Source organism: Lutjanus erythropterus, chromosome 23 (genome assembly GCF_056507025.1).
Source record: "Lutjanus erythropterus isolate fLutEry1 chromosome 23, fLutEry1.hap2, whole genome shotgun sequence".
NCBI classification, from domain to species: domain Eukaryota; kingdom Metazoa; phylum Chordata; class Actinopteri; order Lutjaniformes; family Lutjanidae; genus Lutjanus; species Lutjanus erythropterus.
Genome location: NC_139339.1, coordinates 14,769,078 through 14,793,597, shown reverse-complemented (window position 1 = coordinate 14,793,597; position 24,520 = coordinate 14,769,078). Strand labels below are relative to the sequence as shown.

The following is a 24,520-nucleotide window of genomic DNA, read 5'->3' as shown; positions in this document are numbered from 1 at the left end:
ACAGTTTTATATGTATATGCCAAACAGCTAAATGCTTATGTCAACATGCTAACATGATCACAATGACAACACTAAAATGTTGATGGCAATTTTGTTACCATGTTCACAATCCTATCCTATTTAGGCTGATATCATGCCAATACTCAATAGCAAATAGTATAGTTCACCATACTAACATTTTTGTTTAGTGTGTAAGCATGCTAGTGTATCTTATTACATGTGCTACTGAGTTAAATGCTAATGTCAACATGCTCACAATGGCAATGGCATTACCATATTCATCATCTTTGTTTACCTTGTTAGCTTGCTAACATTTGCCAATTAGGGCTAAGCCTGAAATGCAGCTGATGGGAATTTCGTTGGGTTTACAGGTAGTTGGGTCAAAAAGGCAAATTAAAATGCTGACGTGATGATAGCGCTCAGTGAAAAGTGAAGGAGTCGGAGAACACCGATATCTGAACAAAATGTCATAGCTGATCATCTAAACAGTTGTCAAGAAATTACATTCAAAACCATATTTGTCAACATCAAGGTGAGGAAAAGTGCAGGTTTCATCGACACCATCAGAATATGTTGTCCAGGCATCATGACACCATCAACGCAATCCATCTTAATAGTTGAAATATTTCAGTCTGGACCAAAGTGGTGGACCGACTGACCGACAATACCATCATCAGAACCAGGCTACACACATGGCTAAAAGAAAGGAGATCGATATCAGGAGAACATGACTGCATTCTATCTTTTTATTCAATGCCATATTTAAATAATAAGAATCTGTACATCTCTTAAGCAGGTCTTTGACCATTCATTCCCAAAAGTAATAATGACATCAATAGTTTCCTTATTAACAGTAATACAGTTGAAGTGCTTAAACCAGGCAACCAGAAGGGCCAATAGAGATCATACAGCAACAAAAGAACGGTGTACAGCCCACACTCTCTTATCCTTTCTCTTTCTCTCACACACATCCAGCCTCTCACACTGAACCCACCACACACACTCATATGTCCACACACACACAGCCCTGCAGTGCGCCATACACCTGTTGATAATTAAAGACATTAAAGCAAAACTGCCTGTTCATTCAGAAACAGCACCAAACATCAAAAATCATTGCAGCAGTAATAATACTAAGCTTAACATTCCTTATTTCAGCATCATCATCATCAGTATCATCAGTCATAAGAATCTTTACATCTGTGAATATACACAATCTAAACAACTGGGCCCCGAACTGGAGTGTATACATGCTGAATAGTTCTGGACGCTGCCGTTCAGTCAGATCAAGTTGTGTCGCCCTCAGCCCAGCAGAGGGCGACATGCAACAAGGATACCAGTTTCTTTTTGTCCCACAGCTTTCATGGAGAAAGTCAGCCTGGAGTGTGTTTTGAACCTTTCCTGCACCAAAAGAGCATGTCTGGAACGTAAGCAGGGTATTGCTGAGTTAAAATCTGTGCAAATTTTAAGAAGACCCACTTAATCTCCAGTGAGCTTTTGGTGCAGAGTTTCCACACATCTTTTCTGTGAGTATTTGGTGTTGAGAAGCTGTGATTTTATGTCTGCGCCCCCGGCAAGGAAAGTCCTGGCTCCAGGCTGGTGGTGGTGGTCGTTGGGGTAGGAGAGGGCGGCAGGCCCTTGGGCCCTGGACAAAGAAGTCCACGTGATGCTGCGTGGTCCCCGTTCAAGTTCTTATAGGGATTTCTGCGCGGCGGAGCTCGGAGACACACTGAAGGGAAGCGAAAGCCGGCGAGGCAGCAGCCGGGACAGGAGATCACCTCCTCCTGGTCCAGCGAGTGTCCGCTGCCAGAGCCGAACGGGGAAGAACCAGCGGGGTCGCTGGGAGGGGAGTGGTAGCCATTGTTGTTCGCTGCTGTGGGAGCATTGGTGGTGGTGGCGCTCCACCCCAAGGGTCGGCTGACGACCACATTGTTGTTGTCCAAAGGAGAAAGGGGAGGCAGGCACGGCGGCCCGTTGGAAATGGCTGATCCCCAGCCGTTTGAGAAGGGAGGAGTAGAGGGTTGGTGTGGAGTTGAGGAGTGGGATGGAGGCTGGGAGAGTTTGGAGTAGGGAGATGAAGTGCTGTCTTGTGTATCCGGGGAGCTGGTGCAGTCCATGGGCTCCTCCTCTCCATCCTCCACCTCCTTCTCTTGGTCCAGCGATAGGGGTTCAAGGGACAGAGGAAGACCTGAGTCACCCCCTTCTCTGACCTCCTTCTCCTCTCCCAACAGTTTCTCCTCTTCACTCTCTCCGTTTGTTTCTCCATTTACAGCGTCCACCTCCTCCTCCGTAAGGACAGTGTTCGGCGCTGATGTGAGATGCGGAGGAGGTGTACACGGCAGCGAGTGGCAGCGCCTGTGCCTCCTGGGTTGGTCACCGTCAACTGTCTCAGTTGCAGAGGGGTCATCGCAGTCCGGTGGAGGCGGCAGGGTGAAGGTGAGGGAGATGACGGACTTGCTGGGAGTGTCGAACAGCTTGATCTTGCCACCCTTGAGGTCTTCCCTCCGAGAGAAGGGGTTGACCCGAGCAGGAGTTGCCAAGGTGACAGAAGGCGGCATCATGTCCGGGGGGTGGAGCATGTCGGACTTGCTACGGGAGAGGCGAGGATCTGACGGGAGGCAGAGGGATCGCCTTCGCAGAGAGCCAATCACTGGACAAACAGCTAAAGAGAGAAGAAAAGAATGAATGGCGCTCAATATTAATTAACTTTTACCCTGTGGAGTGTTTGATGACTCACCTTTGACTGGTTCGTCCTTCTGTTTCCTCTCAGCCTGTCTCCTCTCCAGCTCCATGACAATTTGGGAGAATGATGGACGGACCATTGCATTCATCTGGCAGGAAAGAGAAACCAAAAGGAGAAATTCAACAGATTGAAAACAAGCATTAATGAAACATTGATTTGGTCGTCCATAAACTCAAACAAATAGGTGGAGCAAGAAACCCAGCTTTGATTTCATAATTGAAGGGGTAGATCAGGAAGCATGAACCGTGTAAACAGCAGAAAGTTACATAAAAAGTGAGGTGAAATCCCACCTGTTTTCTACTTTTCTCAGCTCGTAGTAAAAGGTAGTAAAAGGCTGAAGTTCACCACTGCCCCTGCCATACGTTGTGATGAGATATATGCACTTATGCGGGTATTTTAAAAAGGTTAAAGAAATGCTCTATAATTGCTCTGTTTAAACATGACAGGACCATTAAGCATAGACCTACAATGTTCCAACAATATTCAGCATCTGGTATGAAAAAGGCAAAGCAAAAGCCACCTTTTATTATCTCAAGCAATGCAGTAGATACTATAAATTTTTGTCATACACTCAGTTGTCAGTTTATTATGTACAAGCTAAAACTAATGCAGTGTTATATAACAGTCCTGCAATAAATCCTGCCTTCATGAAGGTAATATATAGTTTCCTGAAACTGTTTCAGAGTAGAGTTGATTTATGGTCATTTTGGAGGACATTTTCAGTGGTGCTGTTGAACTGTATTTTGCTTTGCATTAACATAATGCAGTACACATGAGGTGACATGACACACAACCTTAGGACTTTCTCAGACTCTTACCATCATGAAATCCCCCCAAAAATAGGCTAATGTGCACAAATGGCCCCACAGCAAAGAAGAGAACGTAGACTAAACACAGAAGGCAGGGAGGACATAAATCATAAACCAAAGACTGTATATATGGGTGTGCGTGTGTGTCAGATGTGTTTCTTACATTACAGCAGGCGATGGCCAGTTCCAGGAAGTCAGAAGGACAGTCTCCCACCATCTGCTGAAAGGCCTCCACATCCAGACCAAAGTCCTGGACAAAAACAAACAAAAAGGTACATGAGAGTTCACACTCATCCAAAGAATTTCTTTTAATTTTTGTTTTAAGAGCCCTTTAAATGAGCTAGTACAGCCAGACAGTGACGTGACTTCAACTGCTGTATGATTAAATGACCACAAGGGGGAGAAATCCCCTCTTCAAAGACTTTCGGCATGGCCCAAACACTGATGCAGTGTCCTAAATTCATACCAACTGCTTACTGTATTCTGTAATTTATTATTATGCATGCTGTTTGTGCCAACTAGAAATGGTGCAAAATGTATACCAAATACTGGAAAAATACTTCATTCTATGACACTTCACTTAAAACCAGTTTAGAATATGTATTTAATGTGGAACAGGGTGCGTTATAATGTCTGAAGTGAGCAGGAGAGTCACACAGCATATACACAGATCATAAAAGGCACTCGTGATTCTCGTCTTATGTTCAGTTATTTTGAGTCTATACTCTTAACATTTTGTGGTTGTGCAAACCTCTATCAAGATAAGAAAGTCAGCTTCCTGTTTGTCCATGACAACAACCAGCAGTCTGATTTCAAAACAAGATGTGCACCATTTTATAGATTTTTCTAAATCATCTAATGTGGCGAAATTGCTGTTTAAAATTACAAGTCTGGCTTTGCTTCTTGCACAACAGTCATGTGCTGGAGATGCTTTTGAAACAGGAAGTGTTGTATAAAACATATTGGCGATAGTAATATGAAATGAAAATTAAAAAGTGAAGAAATAAATAATTCCTTAAAAATAAAAATAATAAAATGAAAAATAAATGTATAGAGAATTTCACTTTGTTTTGTGATCCTGCGTGGTTTAATGACTTAATATACAGATAAAGTTCCCCCTCGATAGTTCACAGTTATATAATAAGGGGTGGTATGAAATGACGTGCACAAGATGATGAGTATGCGATGATAAGGGAACAGGGGGATTTGTCAATTTGTCATCGGTACCTCAGTGCGTGGCAGGATGTCGGGGTCAGCCTGTATCCTCGCAATAATCTCACACAGGATGATCCCGTATGCAAACACGTCCACCTGCAGAGACAGGAAGACGAGTCGATCAGAGGGAGATACATATTGAGAACTAAGGATGAGATCAAATACAAACAGGAAGACAACTATCACACTGTTTATATTTCACTTCTGCGTTTATGTTTTGGATCTTATTTTCACTGCTCTGGTAACTGAATTTATTAACTTTCATTTAAGCAAACTTTAAAAACATTAACATTAAATTATTGTTTATTTTTAAAACATTGGAAAATAACTCAAATGTTCTGGTACATATATGATCAAATATCAAAAATTTGAATTATTGTTTGATTTTTTGATTTTTTGTTTTCTAGTAGGGTTGTAGCAGTATAATGGTTTAACTGTATCTTGTGGTATGAAAATTGACAGTTATATATACACATTTACTTATCTTTAGTACTGAATTCTACTGTATTAGTGTTTTAAAACTTAACTTTCTATTAAATTTCATGTCTGTCAGGATATACATTTTGTAATATTACAATAAAGCATTTGTTCAACCAAAAAACCCTTCATTTATAAGGTCACTATAACTAATAACATAGTAATAATAACTAATGTACTGAGATATTTTCTGAGAGTTATCATGCCATGATCCTATTTTTTGTTTACTTAAGAAACTTGGAAAAGATTGTTAAGCCTAATTTCTCTTGTTGGTTACAGCTGCACATCCTGTCTTGACTTAAATATGTAAGTTATGTGGATTTGTTTTATTTTTTGCAGTATAATCTAAAAATATGCACTACACTCTGGATCTGGTTGATACTACTTTGTACTTTCTTGTGAGCCAAGTCAGGCTGCATAACACAGGAAAATGTCATCATCATCCCTAAAATGAAACCCTAACAAGCAATCAAGATTTCCACTAAGCCACTCAGGCCAAGAAGTACACCTTACATAACCAAATTCCTGCTTGCCTGTGACATAACTGATTTATTAAATATTTATTGTTTTACTTCAGTGCCTTGGTTTATTTGACTGGCTGTCATCACACCCGCTGTGGACCTTGAACTCTCGCTACAATCTGCAGCTGACGGGTAATGAAGAATGCAATCCGTCAGTACCTTCTCATTATACACCTCCCCTCTGAGCACCTCCGGGGCCATCCAGTAGGGGGAGCCGACCACAGCCAGAGGCTCCTGCTCCTCATCGTCACTGCAGAGAGAGAGAGGAAAGAGAGGAAGGGATAGATGGAGGAAAGAGGAGAGAATGAAGCTTCATGTTAACCCAGCATTTATTTGAGTGAGAAAAATCTCTCAAATCCGTTTCACGACACCAAAGTTAAAAAGTTCTTGTTATACTGAATTTTTCGGGGGTATGGCTTTAAAAAACAAACAAAAAAAAAAAAAAGTCACAGCCTCAAGTAAGAATATTTCTTTAAGGGCTTATGAATCAGTTAAAATGAAAAACTGAAGAATAGATGTAGCTAGCTACCATTTCAAACTGGTTTTCTTTTCAACATCGAGCCTAACATATACCACATCTGAGTACAGAGACACAGAGGAAAGGAGATCATTGACCAAGGGTACAACGGTTCTTAGGATGTGTCAACTGAGAAAATGATTACATAATAATGACAACATTCAGTAGCTGCAGTCCTGATAAAAAGGCTTTGGATCAACAGCTAAACCAAATATGCAGGTATGTTTACACCAGAAGGAAATGATGCATGTTTCAGAGCAAAGTCCCATCAGTGATGCATGAGAAACGATGAAAACAGTTTTCCATACAGGAGATTTTTACGAGACGATGACGACATATAAACAAATGTGTGGACAAGAACAGTCAAGCAGGCGGGCATCACGCTCCATTTCATTAACGCAGAACCCAATCAAGAGAGGTTTTATGGGGTGAGACCTGGCTCTGTGCTGTGTTTGTGTGCACTTCCTCTGTATCTAAGAAACCGCAGTGTTTTTCAGTTATGTGGAGATATCGTTGTGCAATTTTAGCTGAATAAAAAGGAAGGAACACAAGAATGTGCAAGGACAACGTGCTTATACACACACACACACACGTACACGTACACAAAGACACACACACACACACACACACACCCTGCTGGCAGATACTTCCTCTCTGTGCTATTTCCATCTGCTACTGTGGGCTATGATACTGCAAAAAATACAGCGAGGGAAGTGATGGCAGAGGGAGAAATGAGGAGACGAGACGGTCGCAGCTCCCAACGTAAACACAGTTTGGAGAAGTGGACCGACAGAAACGACAAAACAGACTGCAACGGAGGGAAAGAGCTAAGCAGCAACACCAGAGGGATGATGGGAGAGTAAAGGACAAGAGTGACTAGTTATATGAGGGCCAGCACAGATCCAGTAAGGCAGTAAGAGCAAAAGGAGGAGGACTGGAATAGTTTGACCTTATTTGGAGTGCTTTTCCTAAACCCCCTTCATCTCCTCTCCTTCCCTCCATCCCTCCTTTCGTCCGTGCCACAAGCACAGTGGTAGCACTCCAACACAAACACACACACACACATATATTCGAGAAGGGTTGTCAACATCGTCCATTCTCTGTGAGTGCTCTGCCACAGGATACAGCAGTGTTTGACTAAAATATAAAGCAAACATGCCCTTGAAAACGATGGAAACACAATTCACCAGCTGCTGTTGAATCAGACGCCGGAGCAAACAGAGGCTTCATGTTTGATGGCTGCAGGTATGCAAAAATACACAATGACATTGACACATTCAGGTGATGCCATGCCATGTATCACCTTTTTAGCCTCGTTTTTATCTACAAACCCAAATTCCAAAAAAGTTGTGACACTGTATAACGGAAATAAAATCAGAATGCAATGATTTATAAATCCTTTTTGACTTGTATTAAATTGAACACAGTGCACTACATGTAGAAAAAACTGTTTTCTGTAAACACAGTTTGTTGCTGCAGCTACAAACACAAGTTAAGGCTCTGCTATGCAAAGAGTAAGCCATATATCAAGAACATCTAGAAACACCGCAGTCTTCTGAGATGGACTGATGCAAAGTGCGTTGTGGTCTGATGAGTCAACATTTCAGTGTTTAGGGAATCATGACGTTGTGTCTTCTGGGCTAAAGAAGAAAAGCTCAGTCAATGATGAAAGGTGCATACAGGTTTTGGAGCAACATATGCTTCCATCCCGACGTCTCTGCTTATTTCAGCAAGACGATGCCGAGACACATTCTGCACGTTACAACAGTGTGGCTTCATGGTAAAAGAGTTCAGGCATTAGACTGACGTGGCTGCAGTTCAGACCTGTCTGCTATTGAAAATGTGCGGTGCATTATGAAATGCAAAATACAACAGAGACCCCGAACTGTTGAGCTTTTGAAGTCGTCTATCAAGCAAGAATGAAAAAGAATTTCACTTTCAAAACTTCAACAATTTGTAGCAGTTTGTAAACACTGAGTGCCCTGAGTTTGCATCATTTAATATCTAGTATTTGTACTGTATTTAGTTCAATATAGGTTAAAACGGATTTGCAAATCACTGCATTCTGTTTTTATTTGTATTTTACACAACGTCCCAACTTTTTTGGAATTGGAGGTGTATATGGACAGTCGTTTTTCAGCTCATTTGATGATCTTGACAGGTTTTTCAAAATTTTGTCTAAATCACCAAAGTTGCAAGCTACCCCCCCCCCCACTGACAGTGACATACACTTGTGTAAGCACAAAAATGTGACGGGGCACAAACGGAGCTAGCGGAAACACACGCCACACATTCACAACACACACAGAAAAGGGCAGGCCAGGTTACAGTGGCAGCTGTGTCGTCTCAGTAAGACTCGTGTGTTTACTAAGTGGCTGCAGACAGAGCGAGGAGGGGAGGCCGAGGAGCTAATGGCACATATCTGTGTGTGTGTCTGTAAGGCTGTGGGCAGAGGGCTGCCTCTGTCAGCCTCAACGTCCCACTCCCAAAGATCCAGTTAACGCTCTATATATTGTTATCAATTCAGTGCCTGATCCATTTATGGACAAACTTTATTCTTAAAAGAGGCCAAATTGTCTAGTTTGAGTCATGGACTTATATGGACGTTGAGGAGAAGTCAAGCGTAGCATGATATACTGGGAGCAAGAGAAAGAAAAACAAAGTGTGTTTACTGAAGTACTTAATTATAATTTGACTTGCCGAAACTTTTAAGGAATAGTTTGGCATTTTGGGAAATATTCATTTCTTGCCGAAAGATTGATGAGACCAGTCTAATTTAATATATATTTTTATTTTTATTTTTATAACAACAATGGATCACAGGACTACATGTGTGAAAGAGATTAACTCATAGTGATATTCCACAGAATTACTGCACAGCTCTGCAGATCCTCTTGGCTCTACAGAGCTTTATAACCTCTCTTAGCCCTTGTTTTGGTTTTATGCCCACTCTACCTGCTCAGCACCAAACAGCAGACAAAGTCAGTGACTATCTGGCGATAATAGTGGAGCATTTAGCAGCTATTTTTGCCTAAAGGATCAGGGTCCACGTTACAGAAACTACTCGAGTTAAGATAAGAAGCTGAGGTTATGGGTCGTCTGCAGTGGCCGTGGGTTTGACTCCCACCTACAGCCCTTTATTGGATAGAACAGGTGAAGTGAGGACAGGAAAAGTCTAGATAGACTGGGGGGATGACACACTGCAAAGGCATAAAAATCACCCTAAAATACTCAAAAATCCAAACTAACTTAAGGATTTCTAAAACCGAGATAAGACAGGATGAAGTACATTAAAGTTCCTAAACACCCTTGCAACATTGCTTATCAACTTTAATGTCTGTTACCTAACAACCACTAAACAGCTTTGTAATTGTTTGGTTGTAATATAGTGAAGTAGTAACATAACACTAACATAGTAAGTTAGCTACTACTACAGGTTGAAGAGAGTTTTGGGAGATTTGGGGAAGTTAGGATGTTTGTGTAATACACTTTTCCTATCTAAAATATGGACAGGAACATTGACTTAGTAACTGTTCCATGGCTTTTTTACTAAATCAGGTAGTAACCCTAATTACTATAGTTACCAAACAATTAAGACGGGATCTGCAAGAGATAGTCTGGCTAATATAAAGACAGGTTTCCATCAGAAAAGGCCGTCTGACAGCAAGTTTAAGGGGTGAAAAATATTCTACATATAGCGTACAGTTATACAGATACTGGGGGAAAAAGGGGGGGTTATCACAGGAGGCGATTAGCTTATCAAAACATACAGTAGTCAAGATTATTACTTTAAACAGAACAAGGCTTGTGTGCTCACTTACACCTTCAAAGCTTAATAATCAACACATATCTTGTTTGTTTGATCTGCACAAACAGAAATAATGTGATGATTTGTAGCTAATCGCTCCACACACAGACTCACATATATGTGATGGTATGGATTTTTACAGCATAAACTTTATCCCAAGAAAACAAAAATGTCAAACTAAACCATAATAATTTTACAGAACTTCATTTATCTGATGGCTCTAATTACTACTTTTATGATTTAGACTGCATCTTAAAAGTGAAACAGGTTCACAAAGTATGGTTATTGTCATATAAAAAAAATACAAACATGTCTCAAGTGTCAACTTATGAACTGAAACCTTTAAAAACAGCCTTTTTTCACTTCAATGACACAATGCATTTTAGACTTTAAACATCTATTCAACCTAAAGGGGAGCATCATATAATCATTTCAACATTTTTTTTCCTGTACATGGATGATAGACTATATATTTTCCAATTCTGGAGATTTTTGTCTTTTCTCTTTGTCAGACTTGGGAGATTTTCATTTGCACAACATTACTGTTCACAATGAGTGTGGCAACTTTTTCTGCATGGGTGCATTTCACAGCAAAATGTTTCCTTCGTCACTGTGGAATATTTTCCCATTGTGGCATTACTACTTTTATTACATGATGTCACCAGAGAACCAGCTGAAGACAATAAAACTGGATGTCGACTGTAACTTCGCCGGTCATTTATGATCAGTGAAATTTATGGCTGTGAATAAAATATGCTGCATAAATGTCACTGCATATTAAAAACACACAGCTGTGAACACAGAGGAGGAAACGCTTCGAGACAACGGTAACGGAGCGGCAAGTCTCGGATTAAATATGGACACCACCTCTGTGAGTCAAGCCGCTGTCTGTCCCTCTTCCCTCTTGAAATGACACTTCATAATATTAAAAGTTCCCCAAAGAGTGAGTGGCGGAGGAGAGGGGAGTAAACCAAAACATGCGGAAAAACCCGACTGTGCTTTTGTGTGAGTAACGGGTCTCATTTTGTGTGTGAATGTGTGTCATCGGAGAGAAAAGAGAAGCTGCGGGAGACATTTTTTTACAGCAGCAGCAGCAGCAGCAGAAACACATGACACAAAGTGTGAAGTGTAGGAATGTGAATTTATTGAGCGTGACTTATCTAATCGCAGAGTGTTGATAGAAGTTTTGATGAATGGACTGTTATGGACCGACCTGTAATCTGGGATCTTCTCCGCCAGGCCAAAGTCTCCCACCACCGCTGAGCACACGCAGCCCTCCCAGCGCACCAGGCAGTTCTGCACACAGGGGTCACAGGTCACACACACAGATCACTGTTAGCCTGCTGCTGTAAAGTGTGTGTCTAAGCATTCCTTTCTATATAGCTGTATGTAATCCTCTGTGTGTATTCAAATGCTGATGTAAGATTTTATAGTGCAGAGCTCTTCCTCGCTCGCTTAAAAAGGTTTTTAGGTGAACATATAGGAGTCCTGACGTTTCCAAATGAACCCAGACCCTCAGGGGCCTTGAAGACTCCAAGTTCATCATGTGGCAATTGGTTTGGGGTATTTAATTGCAAATTTGCATCCACCACTAAATCGCAATAAAAACCAGAAATAATAAGGGTTTTTCAGAGATCCTTTTCTGGCCGGAAATCACCGTTATCTAAACCAAATCTTGTTCTCTCTGAACCAACCAAACTCCATCGACAAAAATCAGTAATTTTACCTCGCAGAACCTGGAGTTGGTGATCGACCTCTGTACCTCCATCTCTTAGTTAGACCGATACATTGTCCGACTTTGCTGAATCAGAACTAACCTCTTAAAACACTAAAGTCACACAACATTGCAAAATAAATCAGCAGATCGAGGCAGCAGTAGACCAGCAACTCCTGTGTTCTGCAAAGTATAATTGCTGATTTTGCTGATTTGAGTTTGCTTGGCTTGGAGAAAGTGGATTTTGGCTTATGCAACTGTGGTTTTCTGTCAGAAAAGGTTGTCCGACAGCAAAGTTAAGCAATGAAAATATTCTAAACATAGCATACAGAGAGTCTGAGAAATGAGGGGTTGTCAGGGGCCCACAAATGTTAGCTGGCCCCGGATCCATACAATAATTAGCTCCCAGGAGTCAGCAGCCAACATTGCTATTTGCACCCAGGGTGTAAATAACCAGTGTGGCTATTTTTTCTAAATCAAACCAAATAGTTTAGTTTTTTTTAACTAATCTGCAACTAAAAACTGAAAATATTAAAAAAAAAAAAAAAAATGAATATATTACGTAAAACTAAAATTTAAGATGCTTTAGAGCTTTAGATTTTGGGATTTGTGCACTTTATCACCACGTTTTAATCCACTGTTTTCTGACTTTTTCAGTCTTTTCTCACACCTTTAAAATTTGTTTTAAAAACTGCCACATATAAAATGCTTGCCTGATTGCCTGCTTATGAGTGCATCGTTTTCCCCTCCTTTCTATCTTCTATCTGTGAGTCAGGACCTCCACTTTTCAGCGTGTTAACATTAGTATTAGTTTGTTTATATCAATTAAGCTGGAAGCTTTTTTAGAGTTTTCTGTTTCCGACAGTAAATTTGCATATTTATTAATTATTCAAAACTCTGAGTTGACCCACATCCACAGTGCAACATTTCCCACGGATCTTTTTTGTTTGTGTTTGAAAGATCTGTGATGCACCTGCTAATCCTCCAAATCTGCACCAGACCCTCTAACAAAATCTACATTAAAGCAAAACATCGCCAAATGTTTGCAGCACAGGACTCACGGTTGAACAAATATCTGTTTACTTCTTGTGGAAATCCATACATTAACTAACTGCAGTTTACTGCGCATCATGTACTACACATGTATCAGTGCCTCAGGAGCTGCATCTCTGTGGAGGAACAATCTGTGCTGATGTTCATTGATGTGTGTGTGCTGTACGTGGGCACTGATGCGTGTGTGTTTGTGTCTGCATCATCACCTTGGAGGTGAGGTCCCTGTGGAAGATGCCTTTGCTGTGCAGGTACTGCAGTCCCCGGGCGATGTCCAGGGCCAGGCTGAGCCGCACGCTCCATGACAGGTACATGTCGCTGCCCAACAGCTGCTCCAAGTTACCGCCATTGATGTACTGGATAATCCAAAAAAAAAAAAGAAAGAGTTAATTACACACAAATCAAAGCTCAATGAGTTCATTACATTAATTGAAATATTAATTGAAACTGCTTGGACGTTGATGTGAAAGCTGCCTCCTTTATTGTTTTGGGAAACTGGGACCAGTAAGTCGTCATATTAAAGGGATTTTTTGCGACAGATCACAGGCAGTGAACTTAGTATTTCACCCTTGCATGCAGCTGCAGTGAAGGTCAAGCTGCACGCAGCCTGCACAGTTTATATTATGTTCAATATAATGGTGAAGTGATGTTCTTCTGCCTCGATAATAATTATCAATACCAACAGATCATACACTGAAGTGCCCAAGTTGGCACCCATAACTGTAAACAATACACTACACTATGAATAAAGACCTCATTCAACCCCACATCAAATAATCCGAACTCTCCCTTTAAAAATCATTTAATCTGTTATCAGTACGTCAGGGATTGTTCTTTTCTGTTTTTATTGCTCCGTTTCATTGATGAGTCCAAAGTTTATATTACTGCTTCTTCTGATGGACGGCGTTGAAAAGTGATGACAAATGAAAAACTGTGATATGACAATTACAAGACAAGAAGTGCCGAAGAGATTAGTCAATCATTTGAGAAGTCTTTTGTCAAAAATGCCAAACACTTGTTAGCTGTAGCTTCTAAAATGTGAGGGTTTTCAGCTTTTGTCTGTTTTATATCACAACAAATTGAATATATCTACATTTTGGAGTGCTGCAAGGACAAGACAGGCAATAAGTACAAGCTGTACCCTTAAGTTATGAGAAATTGTGATGGACTTAGGTGTGTGTGTGTGTGTGTGTGTGTGTTTGTGTGTGTATGTGTGTGTGTGTGTGTGTGTGTGTGTGTGTGTGTGTGTGTGTGTGTGTGTGTGTGTGTGTGTGTGTGTGTGTGTCTTTTCTTTTTTTAGATAGTGACAGCAGAGATAGAAACGAGAGACTTGGAAAGGAGAGTGGTGTGACGTGAACATAGGACGTTAAGGTTATATGGTGCACCTCAACTAAAAAGGTGACCTGAATTTCACTTTTTTCCCACATTTTATAGAGAAAAAATTAAACTGCCCTAGAGATAATTCAGTTTCTTCCAGTGTCCATTTATAACCAATTCATTATTTTAAAGAAAAACACAATGAAGTGACACCATCACACACACATGAGAGCACCAATCCTCTGACCTTTGTTTCCCTTTGCACTGTTGACCAGCTCAGTTACCATGGCAATGTCAGGTAAACCCTTCATACTTAAGAAACAGGTGAAATGTCATGAACCACCTGACCTCAGTCTGTGTAATTTAGTCAGCTGTGGCCTCATTGGACAGACAGTCGGACATGCTTTTACTTTCTATTCGACAGAGTTTATGCGTTTGTATTATAAAAACATGACCATATTATATTAACCTTCTACTATTTTACTATAATAAATTTATGGTATGCATTTCCTAATTATATGACCTGTTGTTTTTTTTTGCAATAGTTTTTAGACCACTTCAACTTGCATTTGATTTATTTGAGGCTGCTTTCTAAATAAGGTGTTATTGATTGATTAAAGAGAGCTGCTGATTTTCCTCACAATCACAAACAACTTGGTGATTATAGTACCTCATGTTTACCGCAGTGATTGTTCAGGAAGAACAACTTTCTTGGTTGGGAATGCAATTGTCAAGTTTTGTCTTTTGGTTTGCATTAGAGAAACAGGAGAAAGATTTGAATAGTAACTGGTTTAGATATATTAATTCATTAGTATGGGTAGTTTATTATTTATATTATACTCATTTTCTTTGATTGATACAACGTGGGTCACCTGTTGTTGAATTAACAGAAGGTTTTCACCATCTAAATTGCAATTAAAAATAGTGGTCAGACAAATGGCACCGAGATATTTTTCCTAAATCAATTTAAGATTCTTAGAAACAATATATATCTGTACTCTTCTACTCAGCAGCAGGTTAATTGCCACCTTACCTCTGTGAGAGCATGGAGCTGCCCCTCATGGACACACACTCCTATAAACCTGCAGGCAGAACAGACAAACACAACTGTGACAACAGTTTCTAGACGCACACAAACAGATTTCATGACAAGCGCGTCAGACTCTTCCTGTGAACCAGACAAAGCAGATCCAGTGCCAGATTTTTAAAAAGGCAACAAAAAACAGAAAACACAAGGACATCATGTGAGGAATCAAAGGTTTCAGTTACCTGAGTATGTTGGGGTGTGATAGTCGGTTCATGAGCTGGACCTCCCTGAGCATGTTGGCTCTGTTACTGGCCAAGATGTTCATCTTCAGAGCCATGACCTGACCTGACACACGATGCTGCACCTGGAGCAAAAAAAAAACCCACACAAAATGTTTTTTATTTCAATGCATTTAAATGACCCTTAACTGACACTGAAATGACACAAAACTGACATTGTTTGTGTGGAAATCAGAAAAGATATGATGCAATTTACCAGCGGAAAATACACTTAAATCTGTCCCAACGGACTCTGTGAAGCAATTAAAGCTTGTTCCACTTTTAAGAGAAGCTTGATGGAGAGGTTTATTTGAAATACCTCACAGTACACATGAGCACAGACAACATGGCCTGCAGCACAGTACTAATGATAATCAATTATAAATCAGTTAACACAAAGTAAAGTACCACAATTAAACTACGACACAGTGCTGAGTCATATCAGCTCAACTGCTTTTGGAAACTTGCCACAAAACGCTAGCAGGTCAGATGAGATTCTTCATTTGTTTTGGCTGTTTCTCTGCCCCGGCCTGCTGCTATAGCGATGGCTCCGTCTGGTATGGTAACCATGGTGATGCGACATGCTTCCCAACCATCAGGCTACATGTTAGTGCATATTTGCTTGGCAAGTAGTTTGACTTCCAAAAGAAATGCACACGAGCAGCAGCAGACGATGAGCACTGAACACTCCTCCTCAGAAACACCTCTGACTTTTTCTCTCTGCACACTTTGCCAGAGTGTGTGTCAGTTTGTGTGTGAGAGTTTGTGTATTAAACTGTGTGTGTCAGTACTGTGTAAGTGTGACTGCGAGAAAACCCAACAGTACTGTATGCATGTAATTAGCAGTGTTGGACACTGTAAAAGCAAGTGAAGGCAAGAAGTTGGCATTATGAAACAAGAAAAAAAGAACTGATGTATATCTTGCCAATAGATCCCCGTAAATCTAACACTTTGGACCTTTAAGTATTCAAATCTGACCGTTAAAAGTATCTAAGCTTTAGCATCAAAATGCTATTTTCCCCAGCCCTCCTAAAAAAAATTCCCCACGTTTTCTGTGTAGGTTTCTGCATACTGATGTTGCTACATTAAAAACCCCTAAGGTATCATCACTGTAACCTACATCACTGCTTTTTCTTAACAGCTGAGCGGGAGTTTCCATTTGAAAAACCCTGAAAAGAACACAGACCTTTAAATGAAATAAAGGTTTTGAAGAAAATCATGTTTAAATTTCTCAAATCAAAATATCAAAGGAGGAACATTTTGGGATTTCTACCAAAACTAAACAATACCTAACCCTAATTAAAAGTCAATTTGTGAATTAAAGTTGCAGTCTTTGGTTTGGGATTTTAGCTGCAGGGAGGCACTTTCGTTGGCATTTTATCAGGAATCAGGCTTTCAATGCCTGACTGCAAACAAGATTTCCTTTGAGCTAATAATAAAGCCGATGTAGTGTGGGAGGGTTTCAGGTTGTGTCTTCATCAGTGATAGGAGTGTGCGGTGAAAGACAGAGGAGGGACTGTGCGAACGGTCAAGAGTGTGAAGCTGAAGTCAGTGCGACTCTGGCCTGGATCTCAGCTGGGCTCTGGATCAGAGCGGCGATGGAAAAACCACAAAGCCTATTAGAGACCAGACTAGAGTGCAGCGAGTAATGCTATTAACACACACGTGCATGCACACTAGGCTAAGGCTGCCGTCTTCATCTTTAACAGCCAGTCAATGAGAGACGATCTCTGCTGCACTAAATCCTTTCTCCACAAAGCCACTTGAGGACTTGCGCTGCACACATGCATGGATGCACACATGTAAATCCCACACACACAAAGTTGTGTACAGTAGCTGCTTCCTCTTGCAGAGAGGAAGTTGGAACAGAAATTTAAACACGTTGCAGGACTGTGGAAGGAGTGCAAGACTAATCTCATCTTCACTTTATATATTTACAGCACTTAGAGGATAAGGTGGACTCTTTATACACAGCCTCCTCCTCCTGCTTCCATTAGCACAGATTTATCTGGCAAACTTCTGCATGGCTGTGGATTTACATCACACTACACTCTTCTGCGTTCTCAGCAGACCCATACTGGATTTTGGGGGCTGATGCCGATACCAATATCAGGGAGTAAAACATTCTGCCAGATGGATCGGCCAGTATTCCTCATATATTCACATGGGGGGGGGGGGGGGTTTACCAACAGATTAATGTTCAAATTCACCAGACCCTCAATAGTAAATCATTATTTTGTGTCTGTAAAGTACCAGGCGCTCTCAGAAATTCAGAATATTTAGAATTTATTGTGACCTGCAAATTAGTCCATAATGCATAAATCATAAATACCTAGACACTCAGAAAGAAAAAGTGGCAGACACTGAAATACTGCAGTTGAGAACATCACAATAAAGTAACTTGAACCTGAACCTGAAGTCGTACATCGAGCAAGAACGAGAATGAATTTTATCAACCAAGTGTTGTTTAGAGAAGCAACATTTGCTCTTGTCACAACTTTTTTGAAATGTGTTGCAGGCAGAAAATTCAGAAAAAGTGTATATTTACAAAACCATAGAGTTAATCAGTTTGAACATTAAATATCTTGTCTTTGTAAAAAAGTTTTCATATTACCAGACATCGGACAACACATACACAACTGTAACAGGTCAACAACGGGCCGATAATATTGGCTGACTGATATATCTGATGGGCTCTGCTTCTCACTTATTTAAAGAAAGTCTTACATATTCTTCTGGCATCCTGTGACTCTCACAGCCTGCCACACACACAAACAAACACAAATACACACTCTGACTCATATAGGCAGGTTACAGTGCAAACGTGAGCCAACTGCTGATGCAGCAGTGGCTGGAATTGCAACGCTGCTTGACCCGGCTGTTTTGTCCCCGACAGTTTTTAGCCTCCAAATAAACAACCTCTCACTCATCATCATTACAGGCTGTCTGACTCACCACAGGGGAACATTTTCTCAGGTGTGTGTGTCTGTATGTGTGTGTGTGTGTGTGTGTTTTGCCATCTGAGAAGCAAAACCCTGCACAGCCACCACGAGGTATGTGTGGTGGCTTTTTTCCCCAAATGCTTTGTGCCACTTTACTGGTCATCTCCATGGACTCACCACTGGAATGCAGATGTCCACGCCTACATCAAGATTACCCCATGATATGAAGCAATTATACACACACACAAGCACACACACACTCACTCAGAACAAATACACCCACGACAACAGCCGTCTACTCTCATGCACGCGCTCAGACACACCCTGAAGCTCTCCTTCAAACACTCTGGGCCTTGTAAAGTGCTGCTGTCAGCAGAGGAAAGGTCACGGGCATCTTTTTGCTCTCGTTCTGTGCAGCAGCCAACATGTGCAGCGATGTCTGTCATTAGCTGGCGGCCCGATGGGGCGGACCGATGCACAGCGAGACAGAGAGGAGGAGGATGTGTCACAGACTGCAGATGGAGGATGCACACAAGGGCAAGAGAAATGCGTTAGACCTTTAAAAGTTAAGGCTTCTTAGACAAATATTAAAATATGAAGAGAAATTGCAGGAAAATGAGCAGCTTCCATTTCTCAGTTTGATCCTTCAACATCAGAAAAATTTTGGAAATCCTGAGCTCAGGATACCAAAGAAATTTTAGGCTAGCCACCAAAACAAATTTAGTATTATAAAATAATTTCTAAAATAATTTAATTGCCTATATATATATATGTACGTTTTTGGCCTATTCTGACTTAAATATTGTTTCAAAGCACTTCTGATAATGCCAGGAATATTATTCTGGTGAGAAATGTCAAATCCTGCAATTTTAAAGTAGTTTTAAAGTTGATTTTTTTGGCCTAAATGTCAGCCACTTTAACACCACCTGCCTAATATTGTGTAGGTCCCCCTCGTGCCAACAAAACACCCGTCGAGTTATGGACTCCACAGGCACTCTGAAGGTGTCCTGTGGTATCTGGCACCAAGACGTTAGCAGCAGGTCCTGAACATCCTGACAGTTCAGTTCATTTGCTTCCCAATATATCCTCCCACTTGACGCATGCCACTGTAACTATATGGTCAATGTTATTCCCTTTACCCCTCACTGTAAATTCGTCAGGATGTTAAAAAAACGCTCAAATTCCCTCACACAATATCAAGGACATGTCCTTGCTGTCCTCAACGGCAGCTACAGGCCTGTGTTTGATCCATGTCTGTGATCCTTTAGGCTGCACCACATGAAAGAGGTGCAACAATTAGGCAAGCAAGCAATTTGTTTTCAACTATTAAATTTAATCCATTCATATGAGTCATAATCTAAGAAAATTGTCCGATTTGGCTGTAAACTGAATATCTTTGGATTGTGGACAAAGCAAGACATTTGAGGACATCACCTTGGGCTTTGGGAAACGCTGATCAACATTTTTCAAGATTTTGACATTTTATGGACCAAACATCTGATTGATTAATCAAGAAAATTATTAATCCTTCAATAATCCTTAGTTGCAGCTCTACTACATGACCAAAATGTCTTTCCAGGTATACAGCATGAAGCGATAATACTGACTGTAAGTGAAGAGAGAAAACTCAGTCTGCAGAACAAATCACATGTTGCTGCAGTGTTGCGGAGGTGGAGTGTGGCAGTGTGTGACCACAGGACAACTACACACACACAGCTGAGTGACTTTGCCTCTGGACACTGGGTCAGCTCTACAGGCCTCTTTTCCCTCGTGCATTTCATGATTACTTTCATGACCGAGGGTCTCTTACTAAACGGCAGGGTTTGTTAGTTGAAATACATCAAGTCTTGTAGCCGTAGGATTCTGCAAAAGATCTAAATGTTTAGTTAACAGTAGTGTTATTGAGGTATTTATATGATAAAAGACTGATCTGTTGCCAGACACACAAAAAAAAAACAATCTACCCTTCAAAATAAAGTATCGTCATCATTAAATATGCAATGTGTGTTTGGCAGCGTTTTTAAAAAGCAGATGAAAAGCAAAATTTGCCTTGGAATCAGCATTTCAAGCCATCACTTCAACACAAAAACAGGAAAGCTTCAACTGATTTGACAAGCGAGCTTTGAGCTGAAGTGTGAAGGGACCGCCAGTAAAAGTCCCTGAGGGGGTGAACTCGAGAATCGAGAAAATTAGCTTCTCCAACAAAACAACTGGAGGCTTAAGCTGCCGCCTGAGGCTCTGCTCTCTGCTATGGCGCAGAGTAGCAAGAAAAGCGTGTGAGAGTCAGAGTGAGAATGTGTGAAGGCGACTGAAATGAGGCACCGAGCCAAGCCGGGTCCATCAGAGAGCGAGCAGGGAGGTCCAACCACCCCCCCCCCCAAAAAAAAAAAAAAAAAAAAAAACTCTGTGTGGTCCAGCCGGGCTGAGAAACACAACCTGATCCAGGAGGTGAACAGGAGTCCAGGTAGTCGACAAGCTGACACACAACCGCTCACACCGAGTCTGTTGCACAACAGCAACACTGCGCTGACCACGCCCCCTCCTCATCCTCACACACAGGCCCAAACATGAGGGGTCACTCCAAGTCAAACATGGTTATCATCACTGACCTGCTGCTTATTGATTTTTAAATGAAAAAAAGTGAAGAGAAAGTTTGAAAGAAGGTGAAACCCAAAGCCTATTTGCTCACTCACCTCTAGTGGAATCCAATAGCCACGATCTACAGGTCTGATTTAAAAAGGGGCACTCCAGTGATTTTGCATAATGAGTGTCATTTTACTCTCATGGGAAATACCACTCCATACAATAACGTCTTCTAGGGGTGTAAGAAAATACTGACACACTTCAGTATCGAGTATTTTGTTTGGTGATAATGTATCGATTCTTAAAACACTGCATCAGGATACATGCAAACATTCGCAGCAACATTTGCGTCGTTTTCCCATTATTACTGTTTTGATCGCTTAAAAGCCAAACTTTTTAAACTCAGATTTTATGCATGTCAAGGTATGTTCTTTATATAATTACAGTTTTCATATAATTAAGATTTTAATAATATATCACCTTACTTACAGTATTGCAATATATTGAATAATATGAATTGTATTATCCGGATTAGTGCCAGTATCAGCCATATTGTGAAAGATCCACATTTAATATGGTTTCTTTGTCAATGAAACAAGAGCTGCAACAATTAATTGATTAATCAATTATTAAATTAATCATGAAGTATTTTGATCAAGGATTAAACAGTTTGAGTCATTTTAAGAAACAAAAAGTCAAAATGATCCAATTTCAGCTTTGTGACAGTAAACTGAATATCTTTGGGCATCTTTAGGAAACACTGATCGACATTTTGCACCATTTACTGGATCACAACAACAGATCCATTAATCAAGAAATTATGATCAACAGATAAATTGACAATGAAAATAACTGTTAGTTGCAGCCCTAAATGAAATACTATTTTGAAACATGTCTGGTGGTATGGGGTACTGGCATCAGATCAGGACTCTAGCTGAGGTAGGAATCAGTGTTGGGAGAGAAAAAGTTGGATTGGCGCCTGATGTCCTCGTGTGGCAGCTGGAGCAGTTTTCTTACATCTGAGAAAATAGCCCAGATGATGTCACAGTGATGTCACTGGTGTAATCACAGCTTGGTGTTGGCACAGAAAGCAAACTGGGAATGTGAAATATGTGAAGTCAAACATGGAGTTTAAATACCAGGCAGAGACCGGGCATAATGAGAGACTGTACTGAGTTGCATTAGTTACATGCTGAGTAATTCAATCCCATATATAGCGATTTATTACAACTTTTGAACTGCAAATTATGTTCTCAAAGGAAAACTGTCCTCAACATTGATTCCATCTCTCTTCAAAACATTTTTATTGCAGCAAAATGGGATTATCAAGCAGCAAGCCTGACCAGCAATGTCATAAAAAAAAACTAACAAAAAAAAAAAAAACACTATCAGTCCCACTGACGGTAGGAAAAAAAAAAACCTCACTCAAGTTTGATCTGTACTTGCAATCTCAATTATTTACATTATAAAAGATTGAGACTTGTGCATCAGTAAAATATAGATTTTTTTCCCCCATCTATCTTAAATTGCATTATGGGAAATGTTGGATGCAGTGTTATTCTTCTTCTTCTACTGTGTCAGTGTTTTAAATATCTGTTTCTTGCAAGCCTCTCAACTTTTTGCACGTGCAATACTAAATAATTTGGCAAGGATGGAACATGAGTCTGATTCCTGTGAACAGATTTAATAGAGAATACGTCTTTGGCAGAAAGTAGCTGTAATGAAAACTGCTTTTGCTGGCAATGTGTTGTTGTACAATGTGGATGATCCAAATGAACAGGGTCATAGTTTCTGGGAAGAGACGGTCCTGTTGAATTTTTAAAATGTCATTTCACACAAATTTATTTCCTTTCATGTCAAATGAGCCAGAGAGGAAGCAGAGATTTCAGAGACAGGTGTCTAAAAAAGAAATATTTTGTGTGCTGTGCTACAACTGTCATTGTTATGGTTTACATTTATCAATGCTCTGTACATGAATTTGAGCTCCAAAAAGGTTTTGATTCTTTGTGGAACACCCCTCAGGTACACTTCTATTTTTTAATTTATAAAATAAAGCATATTTTGTAATCCTTTTACTTAGAACAATCAGAATAGCATGTAGTTGGAACAAACTGCCTTAGATTTTTTATCAGTTATACACTTATTTTTGCAATTTCCCCTTGGACACCAAAAACACTGCAGAATGCATCCCAATTTTAAGAAAAGCTGCAGTGAAATCAGGGAATTTATGCCACGAGATTCCAAAAAGAAGAGTGAGGGACAGCTAAAGATAACTGAACAGGTTTTCTTTTTGTGATTTCAATGAACCAACTCTTTAAAGCATGATCGACATGCAAACACTGAAGCATTTGTTTACCTTCTTGCAGGGGAGCGGCCTTCCTCCAGGTTTTGCTAAAGACTGCGGCAGTGCCAACATGTGGACAGGAGGAAACACTCATTGTGCTCCGATGTAAACACACATACAGAGTCTCTTGAGAGAGATTTATGAAAACACTGGTGACCATGATGGAAAGGAAAACAGATAATTGTGCAACTCTTGCCCAACACTTCTCTATTTTAATACCTGGTCCAGTTGAAATATTTTAAGCAATAAACATGGTGGTTCAAATGAAGACAGACAGGCGGAGCACATGCTCAGCGCTTTGGTGTTTGTGCGACTGTGCAGAACATAAACAAAGCTAAATACTTGTGCAGTGGAGCAGGTCCCAACTAGAGCGCAGGAGGAGAGGAATAATGAGGGAAAAGTGCCACACTAAGCCGCTGATGTTCAAGTCTGCACTGGTCCTCCCATACCAACACCACCAGCCAATAGCAACACACACATGCACACACACACTCACACACACAGGGAGACACTCCTAATCCTGAACACTGAAACTGATCACAAGCACATGGATGGACAGCTGGTGATGGATGCTGGTTTGTGTGTATTCAGCTCTTTTTTTTTTCCTTCTCTTTTCTCTTTGTTTTATCTTTCCAGAGTGGATTGTTCCAGCAGCCAGGATTTCCTAAGAACTGGTCGCATCCCAACACGTCCTGGTGGGAGAGTCCCAGTATCTCTTTATCTTTCAAGAAGAGTCACGGCTGAAATTAACCCCAAATTGATAAGATGAAGATAATTTTCAGTTTTCTTCAAAAAGATCATGTCTGTTAGAGCAAGTTTAGCCTGCAGGGCTAGCTAGGCTGACTGCAAACAACACTTACTATTATTTTTTTTTTACAATGAATCAATTCTTTAGTCTGTAAAATGATGAAAAAATGTGAAAAAGTCATCTGGTTGCCTTGGTGGACTGGGAGTTTAAGTGCCAACCATGAACTGCAATATCACAAGTTTGTGTCTAACCGAGATCTTTCTAAATGATTAAAGAGACAGGAAAGATATGCAACAGTCAGCTCTCCACTGTCAACTATAAAAAAAATGAACAGTCAAAACCCCAAAGTTATTCAGATTACACACATACAACAGAGAAAAAGCACCAAAATGTCACATTTAAGAAGCTAGAACCAGTAAATGTCCCA

The 24,520-nt window shown here is 40.5% G+C and overlaps 1 protein-coding gene across 1 annotated transcript in view; it reads right to left on the bottom strand.

Moving 5' to 3' along the window:
- Nucleotides 1-732: 732 nt before the first annotated feature.
- tesk1b (testis associated actin remodelling kinase 1b) overlaps nt 733-24,520 on the bottom strand; it is a 35,300-nt gene continuing 11,512 nt past the window's right edge. Inside the window, exons 3-11 of the mRNA XM_084712749.1 lie at nt 15,441-15,562; nt 15,205-15,253; nt 13,064-13,210; nt 11,304-11,386; nt 5,925-6,015; nt 4,780-4,863; nt 3,716-3,802; nt 2,738-2,831; nt 733-2,662 (exon numbers count right to left, since the gene is read on the bottom strand). Coding sequence (XP_084568875.1) covers nt 1,557-2,662; nt 2,738-2,831; nt 3,716-3,802; nt 4,780-4,863; nt 5,925-6,015; nt 11,304-11,386; nt 13,064-13,210; nt 15,205-15,253; nt 15,441-15,562 — 1,863 coding nt within the window. The 3' untranslated portion in view covers nt 733-1,556. The remainder of the gene's footprint in view (nt 2,663-2,737; nt 2,832-3,715; nt 3,803-4,779; nt 4,864-5,924; nt 6,016-11,303; nt 11,387-13,063; nt 13,211-15,204; nt 15,254-15,440; nt 15,563-24,520) is intronic.